The sequence below is a fragment of the Dermacentor andersoni genome, chromosome 1 (genome assembly GCF_023375885.2).
Source record: "Dermacentor andersoni chromosome 1, qqDerAnde1_hic_scaffold, whole genome shotgun sequence".
Lineage (NCBI taxonomy): Eukaryota > Metazoa > Arthropoda > Arachnida > Ixodida > Ixodidae > Dermacentor > Dermacentor andersoni.
Genome location: NC_092814.1, coordinates 387564012 through 387578460, shown reverse-complemented (window position 1 = coordinate 387578460; position 14449 = coordinate 387564012). Strand labels below are relative to the sequence as shown.

General features: G+C 48.8%; 1 protein-coding gene across 4 annotated transcripts in view; it reads right to left on the bottom strand.

The window, feature by feature from the left end:
• The window catches only part of LOC126518491 (uncharacterized), a 120519-nt gene that overhangs the window by 72830 nt on the left and 33240 nt on the right, over window positions 1-14449 (bottom strand). For all 4 annotated transcript variants that reach the window (XM_055065018.1, XM_055065019.1, XM_055065020.1 and 1 more), the window contains exons 2-3: window positions 5921-5982; window positions 5344-5448 (exon numbers count right to left, since the gene is read on the bottom strand). In XM_055065018.1, the coding sequence (XP_054920993.1) occupies window positions 5344-5448; window positions 5921-5982 (167 nt within the window). The remainder of the gene's footprint in view (window positions 1-5343; window positions 5449-5920; window positions 5983-14449) is intronic.

Sequence of the window (14449 nt, the reverse complement as noted above, 5' to 3'; positions counted from 1 at the left end):
AGTGAACTTTTTAATTATTGCTTGAATCACAAACATATCAGTTACAAAGTTGTTGGGCACCTTAAATAACCTCCGAATCAAGCATTTATTTCGTGCTGAAGTGGTCCTGGTTGTTTTATTATAAGCAAAAACAAAATCCACCGAAATACTCAGAAATACGAAATAGATACGCACTCGCACGCCGCTACTCAAGCGCCAACAAGCAACCATTGAAAGATATATGGCTGCATTGTCTTATCGCCGCTTCGTACAAGGCTCCGCAACGCTTATAAATGCGTCAGCGGCGTGTTCTCTTGATGCCACGAGCATCACATAGCGTGAAGCCCTGTATCGAGCTGCCGCCGCTAGTAAAGCCGTGTACCCTTCGCTATTCCCTTGGGAGCGCTTGAGTAGCAACGCGCAAGCGCTTATCTGTTTCATATTTTGGATGTTTCGCGCGCTTTTGATTCTTCTGGGAAAAAACAAGGAGGCAAAGCTGAGCACTAAACAAATGCTTGATTCAGAGGTCATTTGAGGTGCCCAACAAGGTGAGGTGAAGGTGAGGACCTTCACGGAGAATGTGTAAAAGTATGGCTGAATAATAATATGGCAATGGCAAAGGTAATTTCTAATAGCGTAGCAAGAGAACAAGAATACATGATGGCCAGTCAAGTGCCAGAGTTTGTGCAGGAGCACATTTATCTAAGTCAACTGCTGCAATAGATGGTGAGAACTGAACGCATCTCGAGTTAATCGTGCGGGCACCAATTTGATGAGAAAACTTGCCTTCACACTCCAGGAGATGCCGATAACTAGCGCCAGCCGGAAGGAGTGAAAGCGGCAGCAAAATATTGACCGCTGAATAGCTGTCAAGTCTCAAGCTTGATTTGGGCGGCGCTTTAGGAATATGTGTGAGGAGTGGTGGCGTGGGGCAGGGAGGAGGGAGGAGGTATGTCACTTAACTTCGGGGTGGGGGAGGGGACGGGCCCCCCCGGGCTTCCCGTTGGGTATGTGCCTGCGCTGCGATATACCGATGAAACTGGGGAAGAAATTCCTCGACCATATGGAAGAGAGTGGATGCCGTGAAAACGTTTTTCGTAGCCAGCTCTCACATTTGCCATGAGGGTGGGCAATATAGGTAAGGGCGAATGGAGACCACTCTTGAAGATAACTATATTTTCCGGTCAGTACTTAAAGTGGCACTCCAGCGGGGGCACTGGCATAGCCGGAGGGAACCGAGATACCCGACACGCCCTCGTTTAAGTTCGGTATTCGACGATCATGAGAAAGTCAGAGCGATGGCGCTTCGGTCATCGGCTGCGTAGGCAGGAAGTCTCGAGAGAGAGAGAGAGCAATATAGGAAGGCAGGGATGTTAACCAGTCATTAGTCTGGTTGGCTACCCTACGCTGGGGGAAGGGAAAGGGGGAAGAGAGAGACAGGAGAGAGAAGGTGTAGATACGTGTATGGATGGTAATTGAGTCAAAGCCGCTCTCGCACACCAGACGTTCTGAGAAAGCACAAAAGTGTCTTCACTGCCTTCTGAGCCAATGATCAGTGGGGACGGTGCTCTAGTACTGTCTGTTCACTCAGAGGACGATCATCGAATTTCCTCAATGTGTTGGTCAAGGATATTCTTTGTGCTTGAAATTGAGGACAATGGCACAATAAGTGATCCATGTTCTCCTCGCATCCGCAAACATGACATGTAGGACTATCAGCCATTCGAATTAGTGCTGAGTAGGCATTCGTGAAGACAACTCCAAGCCACAAACAATACAACAACATAATATAGACGAAGATTGAAACAAGATGGAAGGGGACGTGGCATTAAATTACATCCGAAAAATAAAAACGAAATGCTTTCAAGGCAATGGCGAGGTGCTTTCTGCAAAATAAAAGAGCGTGAACGAGAAGCAGATGGAAAAGGAGCTGATGTTGAGAAATTTCAACTGCAAGAAAGCTCAGAATTCTTAAGCACACAGCCACAGTGTTAGGCTGATTGATGAACTACGGCCAAAAATTGAAGAAGCTCTGCTGAAAGCAGTAGAAAAATGCTCACAAGATAGACGAATACCAGGCAGTTGATGAGAAAGTAAATTTATTTTTTAATAAATGTAAGGGTGAAGAAGGTAGAATTCGCTCATATAAACCGTTCAACCTTACCTTGGTAATATACAGGTAAGCAATGCACGTAAATAAATTATAACTCCAAGCATTAGCAGACAATATTTAACTATTGGGAGAAGGTCAAAATGGCTTCAGAATCGGTAGACGTCTGGATGATTATTTGTTCTTTCTCAGTGTACTGAAATGCCTAGGGTAGAAAGCAGACTGTTACATGTGGCATTTATTAGAAATTTTACGAGTGTATGACAACGCAGACGGCAACGTTTTGTGGAGTATTCTGGAAGAGGAAGGCTTCGGCACGACTGTGTACAGCTTTTGAGGGAGATTTACCGAGAAAATACTGGTTGCGATAAACGGGATGGATGTGGAGCGAGCAGAAAGTTGATATCACTAGCGGTCTGAGACAGCGGCTCCCTTTAACCACACTGCTGTTTATGATCTGCATAGTAAGGATGGAAAGGGCACTAAAAGGAATCAGTATCGGATTTAATCTATCATACAAACAGGCGGGCACAATAGTAGAGCTGTAGCTCCTAGGGTTGTTTTGTGCGGACGACATTGTGTTACTTGCTAATAAGCCACGTGATACGCAATGCCTGGCTAGTATCCGTCGACTGGAAGGTGAGAATTTAGGACTGAAATTTAGCGTCAAAAATCAGGTTTAATGGTACGCAATGAAAACAGTGAACTGGCAGTGTCAATACAGTGCAGGAAATACCGCTTGTAAAAGAAGACAAATACCTTGGTGTACGGATTAACGAAGGCAATAGATATATATATGTATACGCAGGGAAAGCAATAACAGCAAAGCGGTAGAGAAATGCGGGCTTAATAAAACACAGAGCGCTATGGGGATACAATAGGTATGAAATGCTCCGTGGTATGTTGAAAGGTCCAATTATTCCACATTTGGAAATGCGGTTATTTGCTTGAAGTCCGGTGTACGATCAGGACTCGATGACAACCGAAGAGCAGTGAGACGCCTCGCATTAGGCGGTCCCGGGAAGACTGCAAACGAAGCTGTGCAGGGTTTAGAAGTGACGGAAGCTAAGAATAAGATTGGTTTTGAAGAACGACTGACGAATATAAAAGAGGGTAAATGGATTGGAATGCTTTTCCTGTATCTGCACAGAAAATACATTGCCACACAGTGGAGGAAATAAACTAGGATCTTACCAGCAAGTATGCTACCTGTATGGTAGGCAACATGGCAACAAAGAATGTCAAACGCAGTTAGGGACACTAAGACAATTTTCTGGGAGGCGGCAGTGAAAAAAAAAAAAAAAAACGTGCTATGAGTAGCCCCCTAGAAGGTAAAAACGCAATCAGGAACAATTTATGATAACTCAAAGGGAAGCTCTTTACTTTTCGAAGCGAGGTCAGCATGCCTTAGGACGCGTACATATAAAGCGAGGTACAACAAGGACGAAGAAGTCTGTGCTTGCTGCGGTAAAGCTACGAAAACGAGGGAACAGGTTTTTATTGGAATGTGAAGATATCCAGCCAGCTGTTCTTTTAGACTCCCCAGCCTCCTTGAAGCCCTTGGGTTCAGGGATAGCAAGGGGCAAGTAAACATTTCTACAATAGAGATTAGTAAGAGGCGATTGGAGGTCTTCTGGCAGAAAATAGGGAGACCACAAAGAACGAAGGCGTACAAAAACAAAGTTTGCACGTTCAGAAAGTTTGATGCTGGGGAATCCTTGTAGGTGTGTTTTTTGTTTTGTCTAAAATATAAATATGAAGTTAGCCAAAATAAGAACAAGAGCTGGGTGACGCAACCTACCACCCCGTTTCAAAGTGGATGCTCATATCAGCCATCCATCCATCCAACGTACAACACCGTCGGGGAAGGACAATGTCTATCGGCGATACAAAGGGTCGGTTGCGGACTGCGGCTGTCTTCTGCGATCAGTGCGGATGGAGCCCAGGAAGACTTCACTGATTACTCCAACCACCTGATGTGTGTTTGAGCGTGGCGCATGAATAATCGTGGAAGTCGCTGTCACATAGACGAAACGCCGTCCTCAGGGGATCCGTTAGCTGCGCACCAGAGCGTCGAGCCACACACATGGACGAGCTCTAAGCACAACCACATCGGGGAGAGACTATGTAGTTGGCGGTATCATGAGAAGCCAGCAAACAAAGACGCCAAGGGCAACATAAGGGAAATTACTACTAATTGAATTAAAGAAATGATAAATTAATGGCAATGAAAGGGGATGAACAAACAACTTGCCCCAGATGGGGAACGATCCCAAGTCTTCGCTTTACGCGTTGAGAAACACAAGACAGTGTAAGATACTGAGATAAAACACTGCCTCTGTTTATTGTGCGTTTCTGCGTGTCATTAGTCCCGCGTTTGTGGCAGCAATTGCAATAGCAATTACATGGACACTCCAGGCCCATTTTTGCCGTCGCCGTGGTGTTTCGTATAAAGTCCACAGGCGATAACACCGTCACCGCGCCGTATGCTGTACGTGCGTGTAAAAGCACGTGAGGGGAGCCCACGATCGCGGCTCAATCTGGCGCGCGCGAGGAAGGCGGAATGCAAACGCGCCGTCTTCCGTCTCGGGAAAGACCGTAGGTGGATGGGAGGGAGGGAAGGGGGTGGCCTTCAGGTTCAGCAGCACCTGCGCATTTAGCGACTGGATGCAAAGGGAACGAGGCTCAATCTCGCGCGCGAAACGAAGGAAAGTGGGGGGCAGCGCAAGAGTGAAGCGGTGCGCAGGAGTGAAGTGGTGGAGGAGGTGTACTCCTCTAGCAAAAGCCGCCGGCAACTGCGTACTTCGAGATGCTGCGCACGGTCAGGCGCGCCGTATATTGAAAGCGATCTGCAGACGGCTGATAGCTTTCTGTGTCCTGTTTTCCCGCCGCTGTTCCCGTTGAAGCGACAGACAGCACTAAATTTACTTCGCTTGCTCACCCAATCGTTCGGACAGCGAGCGTCCGCCCTCACCGATTGTGATGTGTTCATGTTTGCCTGTACGCGTTGACACTATGCTTCTTAATTTAGTTTGTAGGCGAATGTTTCTATGTTTGTACGGCTGATAAAACTACTATCCTTACTTAATATAACTATCTACTAATTTACTATCGCAATCAATGCTTCGCCTTTCGGGCGAAACCGGTTTTTTTAAGCGAATAATCGTAACTCAAGGTGGCAGCCTTGAAAAAAGCAGACCTTGCCAGAGCGTGGGGCCCTATATGCTAGGAAAACAGTAAAGAACACAAGTCACCACTAGGTCGCTGTCGTCGTCTACAGCACTGCACACCATCCGTGTCACCTCTGCTTGGGTCTTTCCAGGAAATACCTTGATCTGTGCGTCGAATACGTCAATAACCTGCGTGCATTCACGGAGTCTCAGTTATATCGCAAATTATAAAATTAGGGTCCAAGCTTTCCAAAACTGATTCGGCCTCCATATGAACCGAGTGGAAACGGTAAGAGGAAGGACGCGCTCATGGACAGTGTAAGTAGCTTGCGCCACAAAGCTTAGAAAACTTCTGTTCATTTTTTGCAGCAAAATGCGCTGATAAACCAGGCCAAACAACCTAGAATAGAACCGTTCGCAAAGACGCACATGAACAATAGCAGTTTTCAGGCACGATGCGGCACAATAAGATAAACCATTATGTGATATGATAGTACATTCCACATCGAGGCAGCGTAGTATTCATCCATGCGAAAAAAGCCTTTCTTAAACAAAAATTCGCCTATTCTAGGATGACGCAAAAAAAAAAGACTTAAAATCAGACACAGATGAAAAAGCAGATGTATTCCTTGTTTGCTCATTAGAAGCGAAAACGACTTACTATTTGAGGTATTATAGGTCGGGCGCAAAGGTAGACACGGGTGAGTTGGTCCAGAGTCATCGCTGCAACAGAAATGACTGAACAATTAGCCTAAGTTTCACTCAAGTTAGCTTGCAGCCCCGATTTATTGAATACATTTCAGCATTTTTTTCCAGCAGTGGATTCTAGGCTCATTAACAGCCACGTTACACATTGCATACTTCGCAGCAACATCTCACAACACCTAAAACATTGCTCTGGAGCTCTTAAGTAACAACTGATCTTGTGCTCCGTTAAAAGGCTGCATAATCACCCATGCTTCCCTAGATCAGTGCTGTAGCTACTGGTAGAATTTTTCAAGAAAACCATTTTTATTATGCAGAAACTTGAAATGCTCCTTACAATGTGCGGCATTAGTCCACCTTTTCAAAAAGGAAAAACTCAAGTTATGCTTACATATACTACAAAATGTAGTATTTAGTTAGCTGTTAAGCAAGCTGACATTGATCTTTTTACTTCTCGACCTTAGAAAACGTAATCAATTTTACACTTAAAGGTAATTTAATTCTACACTTTAGAAAAATACCCCCTCTGCGTTCGGAAAGCAGCGAGGCTACGGCTGGGATTGAGGAATTTTCCAGAATTATGTAATAAGTAACTGTTGGAAACGCATTACTAATAGAGCTAATAGCTGTTGTGTTAGTCTGATAATTATTTCAATTTTTGTCACGTACGTGTGAGCTGTTTACAAATCAAGAATAAAATGTTCTACAGCGGTTAAAAATTTCATGATCATCACGTCTTCCCCGCTTGGTCGCCGACCTCCGTGTCAGGAAAAAACTGAATCCCCGCCTGATGGTGGCCATTGCACGATTCAAGCCGCACAATAATAAACTGATGTATATTTAGCAGAATTCATACGATTTACTCCAGTCTGGAAATATTCATCCACAAGGATGTACAAAAATACAGTTTTTCTTCGTTCTGCAAGCACATAATGGTAACAAATCACATAGAGCATCAATAGCACGATTTGGCTATTCTGTATCCAAAAGATGCGTACATTAATTGCACGTTCAGCGTAAGAGGTAGCTTAAACACGACGACACGAGAGAGGACCAGGTGCTACTCTCAACTAAGATCATTTTACGTCACACCCAGAATTTAAGAAAACAGACTTACGGGCATCGGCACAGAAGCTACCATGACAGTGACATCGAGAAGGCAGATCATACAAAGCATTTATGAAAATAAATGGCAGTGTTATACACAGCAACAGAAGCAACACTTACACATTCCGATCCAAGTGATCTGATCTTTCTTGCTCTGCACAGTGCGGAATTCTGTTGTTTACAGCCTTTTGGATAATTTTGTTGTCTTGACCTGGATGTCATGATGGCTTCTGTGCGCATGTGCCTTAAGTCTGGTTTTTTATGCGTAGGGGTGTGACGTATTGAAGATGCCAGTTGAGAATAGCACGCTGTCCTTTTTTTCATTCCTCATTTTGGTATCGTCCTCTTGGCACTAAAATGCATTATGAATACCCACCAACTAGCCTGTCGGCGCATTCTGATTAATTATTTGCACAACAAATTGGAACACCCTGACACATAATAAACTTCACAAGAAGTAACTTATTATTTTGCGTTACGACACCTATTCAAACAGGCAAAATGAAATTCCACCTTAAGTAACACCTGCGTAGCCGAAATCCTGAAGCTGCATGCACTTTTGTGCTATCCGTCCAGAAAGTCTGCTAAAATCACAATGATATTAAAGTTATTAATGTCCCCAACTGGTGCTAGAGAGAGGCTTTTAGGAAAACAACTATAATACCAACGTATTTCACCGCAGCTCAATAATGCTTGACCTCAGTGTTCTATTTCAATGTTTCCTAACGTGATCAAATAAAAATGCAATTTATGTACGTGTTTGTTCAGCTTGGCACTTCAATTTATCATGCAGGCATATTTAGGCAGGCAAAGGCGGAAGAGCGCGGTTTTTTACAGCTGATATACAATTGTGCGTCGTTAATATGGAGAACTCAAGTTATGAAAAAAAATCAGCGGACGCCATGCTTATTTGGGAATCCGTGTTAAACGCAGCTTATCATGATGTTCGCACAAACGTTAAACGAAATACTATACAAACGTAACGCAAGCGACTGATATGTTTACACAACACGAACTACGAAGGTGCCTGCTTAACGAGGGCGCAAAAACGACATAATGGTGATGACATGACGAAGTGACGCTGACAGCATGTGGCGAAAAATGACGACAATGGAATGAGAACGACTATTTGATGACTTCCCCAACGGCATCAGCATCAGCAGCTGTTTGGTGTATTGCGACACCACGGACCTAACCACACGAGAGTGGAACCTCGCGTGCTTTAAGTGCGTAGCTTGGCCGTGCCCATGGAAAGGGAGAACCTGAGGGTTGAGCATCTGCTGAGTGTTTGTACATTTAAGGCCCCTCGGCGGAGGCAGCACATACTTAGTCCTCGTCTTCACGTAGATGACACCCCCGGACAGACCCAACCGGGGATAATCGGTGGCTGCTTTTGCAGTTTGTCTCTTTAATTTTTGTCTTTCTCCCTGTAACCATTTATAGTCTTGCAGAATTGGAATGCAGAACACACTTCTGCATTCCAATTTTTCAGGCAGCAAGGAACCTAAGTAACACATAAGTGACATACAAGTGACCTAAGGACCTAAGGATACAAGGACCTAAGTAACGCATAAGTGACATAAGTAACCTGGGTGATTCAGTTGGGTTATAGGCGCATGAACCACTGGCGTCATCAGAACAGCATAGTTAAAGTGCGGTTGAGTCCCCTAGTTGGTCGCCATGGGGGGTGGCTAGCATGCTGGCCGAATATTTTATCATCATGGCTTCAAACTTTCGTGTGCTCCCTGATCGCTCCCTCAAGGAGGTGGTGTCATAAGTGACTGCAAAACACGCGCTAAAGAGAGGTGAATATGTGACGAAGTCGACGACGCCGGTCGGCGAAACAAAACTGGGGGCATCTTTTGGACACATGATGCGTGATGCGCGGCAGACGAAGGAAAGGGAGGCGAAGGCAGACGAACTGGCGTTACCGACGTCGACGAGGAGCAGGGTAGCTGCATCGCCAGCTGTACTATGGAAACGGGAAGTAGCACCTTTGAGAACCACGCGTAGGAGAGAGGACAACCTGGAGACGTCCGGCAGCGAATCCGGTCCTGAGCACCGGTCCAGCCCCACGCTTTCGTAACCGGCCACTGCCCAGTGGCACGGAGGCAACCACCTGGCCAAGTCAGCGGCACAACTCCCGACTGGCCAAGACCGCGTCCTGTGCCACGCTGGTCTCGCCAGAGGATCACAATGCCGTCACTAGCAACGGAGGTCGACGTCTATGACCCCGAAGAACCACGCAGGCTGACGTCTTACGCCACGCCGGGACGACGTCCGACAAACTGTTGACGGTCACAACGTTCGATTTAGAGTAACTACGTGTTCCTTCATTAGTCGAACTGTGCAACAGGATATAGCAAAGGTTTATTTATACCGTTATGTATATTGACACGTGTACTTGTCTTTATCGGGCGACACGTTTCACCGCCTAACAAATGTTATCGCACGGCGCAGGACGCGCCTGCATGTATCGGAAGTTTCTGGAATGTTATCGATGGTTCCATCCGCTGTCTGTGACCGAACCTTGTAGAAACTGATTGCATGCGTGTGCGACGCGAATAATGTAGAACTTTGTGGAAGACAGGCGGGCCCCAGCGATTAGTCTGGAACGTTCGACGATTGATGTATAAAAGTCGACGCGCATGACCCATTGATCAGATTTTCGGCGATCGCCGACTGTGTTCGCCGCTCTCGTTGTGCCTTAGGTGTAGCCTGTTTTGTGGGCACAGGTTCGCCCAATAAAAACTAGTTTTGCCTTTCACAGTATTGCTACTGTGCTCTTTGACGTCACAATCACGTGACATCTGGTGGAGGTATTTTGCGTTCCTGTACCAGACGCCCCCACAAAGCAGTGACCCAAGTCCGCACGCGGAATACAACACCAACGTCGCCAAGAACCAGCGAGGTAGCCGCAGGCTGCAAGGACTGCCCCCGGAGCACCTACTTTTGCCTGAGATGGCCAGGAAGATCACCACCAAGTCCACCCCAATGGCAGCCCCAGCGTCCCCCGTCGTGCTGCAGCAGCCCAGGGAGCCTCCTACGTTCCGCGGTTGAATGTTCGAGGACCCGAAAAGCTGGCTCGAGACGTATGAGAGAGTCGCTACATTTAACAAGTGGAACAGCGACGACAAACTGCGACATGTCTTCTTCGCATGGAAAGACGCGGCCAGGACGTGGTTCGAGAACCGAGAAGCCACCTTAACGACCTGGGAATTGTTCCGACGCGGCTTCCTGCAGACATTCGCAAGCGTCGTGCGCCGAGAACGAGCCCAAGCGCTATTAGAAACCCGGGTGCAGCTACCTAATGAAACAACCGCGATCTTCACGGAGGAAATGGGCCGTCCATTCCGCCACGCCGACCCTGGAATGCCCGAGGAAAAGAAAGTCCGCCTACTCATGCGTGGTGTGAAGGAGGAACTTTTTGCCGGAATGGTACGAAGCCCACCAAAGACCGTCGACGAGTTTCTTCGCGAGGCCACCAGCATCGAGAAGACACTCGAGATGCGAAACCGGCCATTCGGCCGCCTCACGAACTCGACAAACTACGCCGGAGTTCGGTCACTGGCCACCGACGACCTACGCGAGACTATCCGAGTGGTCGTGCGCGAGGAGCTACAGAAGCTGTTCCCATCATCACAGCCTCAAGTGGCTTCGATTGCCGACGCCGTACGTGAGCAGCTCCAACAAATCGGAGTAGCCCCTGAATCGCCGCAGTCTCAGCCGCAAGCGATGACCTACGCCGCCGTCGCCCGCCGTCAAGGTCCCCCTCCACGACCACGCCAGGGCCCCGTAACGCCGCAATTCCGTCGACCACCACCACCGCCGCCTGCACGCCCACCCGTCGCCCAGCGCAGCTACCCGAGGAAGACAGACGTTTGGCGCGCTCCTGACCACCACCCTCTCTGCTACCACTGCGGAGAAGCGGGTCACGTCTACCGACGATGCCTATACCGGGAGACAGACAGACAGACAAAGAACTTTACTAATGGTCCTGAGGAACAGCGTTAGGGTACCTCCCTTTTCAGGGAGCCCCGTAGCCGTCGCGGGCCGCACCCACGTCGGGGTGGGAGGATCATGGTCCTCCGCCCCGTCGCAGGCCCTCTGAACAGCCCGTACTTGCCCTGAGAGGTCGCTGCTTTTAAGGGCTGCCTCTGCGAGGTTTCGCCGTCAACGCTCCGCACCCGCAGCGAGGTGAACGCCCTCGCGATATCGCCGACTACCTCGCCGCTACTCAATGGAGCTCTCGACGACCGCCGCGTTCGCCATCACCAGGCCCCTACCTGTCACCGCAGCGCCGACCGTACACTGGTCCAGCCCGGGGCCGATCAGCGAGCCCATATCCGGAAAACTAAAAGCAGCAACTTATGGAGGTGCAGTTGCTGTTAGTCGAACTCACGAAGATCCTCCGCCGCCGACGAATACACCGAAGAAACTACTTAGACGACTTAACGACACGCCGCCGTCCCGACGAAATGTGGAAGCAAAGAATACGACGACGAAAGACGACCTGACGACGCGACGTTCCAGCTTCAGTTCAGTGCGACGCAGCCGTGATCCGACGCCAAGACCTAACTGCAACGCCAGACGAAGAACCACCGACCTCGACGTGCTTCTCGACGGCCACGCAGTTACCGCCTTAGTGGACATAGGGGCCGATTACTCCGTAAAGAGTGGACATATCGCCGCCCAGTTGAAGCAACTTAAAACTGCATGGGAAGGCCCTCAAATTCGAACCGCTGGAGGACACCTCATTACGCCGACTGGAATCTGCACGGCAAGAATAACCGTTCATGACCGGACTTACCCTGCCACCTTCGTTATCCTCCAAGATTGTACACGAGACGTCATTCTCGGCATGGACTTCCTGAACCAACACGGCGCAATCATAGACCTGAAGTCAAAATCGATAACGCTGTCGGAAGACCAAGAGATACCGCCGGAAAGCTCTCGTAGTCACCACACCTTGAGTGTTTTCGAAGATCAAGTGAGCATCTCGTCTCGCTCGAGCATTGTTATTCAGGTCGGCACCGAAATACCCGCTGACGTAGAAGGCGTCATCGAAGCCGACCAACGTCTACTGCTCGACCGTGAACTTTGCGTCGCTAGAATAATCGCTCGACAGCACGGAGGAAACACGAAAGTTTTGCTGACAAACTTCAGCCAGGAGTTCAAGCACAACAAGGGCACGACGATCGCATACATCGAGGAAATTCTAGAAACCAGCAATGCGTTTGTCCTCTCGGATTCTGCCGCATGTACCACGACGACCATAGTTCCCGAACCAGACGTCGACATAAATCCAAGTCTCCCCATGATTAAGCAACAACAGCTGAGAAGCTTACTTCGACGATACAAAGAGTGCTTTTCGACGTCATCAAGGATTCGGCAAACGCCAGTCGCAAAGCATCGCATAATAACCGAAGAGTGTGCTCTACCACTCCGCCAGAGCCCTTATCGAGTTTCTACGCGAGAACGTGAGGCTATAAGGCACCAAGTCGACGAAATGCTGCGCGACGACATCATCCAGCCATCCAAAAGCCCGTGGGCATCTCCTGTAATCTTCGTAAAGAAAAAGGACCGAACCCTACGTTTATGCGTCGATTATCGTCGTCTGAACAAAATCGCCGAAGGACGTATACCCCCTCCCACGATTAGACGACGCATTGGATCGGCTCTGCAACGCTAAATACTTCTCGTCGATGGACCTCAAGTGTGGCTATTAGCAAATAGAAGTCGACGAAAGACATCGCGAAAAGACGGCCTTCATCACACCAGACGGCCTCTACGAGTTCAAGGTTATGCCATTCGGACTGTGCTCGGCGCCTGCAACGTTCCAGCGCGTGATGGACACAGTTTTAGCAGGATTGAAGTGGCAGACCAGTCTCGTTTACTTGGATGACGTCGTCTTCTTCGCCGGAAATTTTGACGATCACCTCAGGCGGTTTGCGACAGTACTAGAGGCCATCAAGTCATCAGGGCTTACTCTGAAGCCGGTAAAATGCCGCATCGCTTAAGATCAGCTTCTGTTCCTAGGCCACGTAATCAGCAAATCTGGTGTCGGTCCAGACCCGCAAAAGAAAGCTGCCATCGCACAGTTCCTGCAACCCATCGACAAGAAGGCAGTGCGTAGATTCCTTGGCATGTGTGCCTACTACAGGCGCTTTGTCAAGGACTTTTCACGCATCGCTGAGCCGTTGATACGTCTAGCTAAATGTGATGTTGAGTTCAAGTGGGAAACGCCGCCGGCCGAATCATATGAAGAACTCAAAGGACGCATGCAGTCGCCGCCGGTACTTGCGCACTTCGACGAGCACGCCGATACAGAAATCCATACTGACGCCAGTAGCCTAGGCCTCGGTGCCGTTCTAGTCGAGAGGAGAAACGGAGTTGAATAGGTGATAGCTACGCTAGCCAGTCGCTGTCAAAAGCGGAAGGCAACTATTCTACGACTGAAAAGGAATGTCTCGCCATCGTTTGGGCTACAGCTAAATTTCGCCCTCATCTTTATGGCAGGCCATTCAAAATCGTCAGCGACCATCGCGCGTTGTGTTGGCTAGCGAATGTAAAGTATCCTTCAAGACGACTGGCGTGGTGCAGCCTCAGACTACAAGAATACGACATCACTGTAACTTACAAGTTCGGACGAAAACACTCCGATGCCGATTGCCTATAGCGCGCCCCCATTGACCCGCCGCCACAAGTTGACGAGAATGACGACGCCTTCCTCGGAATGATAAGCGCGGAAGACTTCGCTGAACAGCAACGGGCAGACCCAGAGCTAAAATGCCTCGACGAATATTTGGAAGGGCACACCGACGTTGTCCCCAGGGCATTTAAGCGCGGATTATCTTCCTTCACGCTTCAAAATAATCTACTCGTGAAAAACTTTTCAGCAGTCCGCGCCAACTACCTTCTTGTTGTTCCGTCGGCGCTGCGTCTAGAAGTACTGGGCGCCCTACATGACGATCCGACCGACGGTCACCTCGGCTTCTCCCGGACACTATCGAGGATACAAGAACGGTATTACTGGCTGCGCCTAACCGCCGACGTTGCCCGTTACGTCAAGACATACCGAGACTGTCAGCGATGCAAGACACCAGCCACAAGGCCAGCCGGATTACTACAGCCGACCAAGCCTCCTTGCCGACCTTTTCAGCAGACCGGGATTGACTGGTTGGGACCGTTTCCGACGTCACCGTCCGGAAATAAGTGGAACATCGTGGCGACGGACTACCTCACCCGCCTCGCTGAAACTAACGCTCTGCCGAAAGCATTCTGCTGCGTCATTTTTCGTCGAAAGCATTCTGCTGCGACATGGCGCCCCAGAAGTCCTCATCACCGACAGAGGAACGGCCTTTACAGCGGAGCTCAC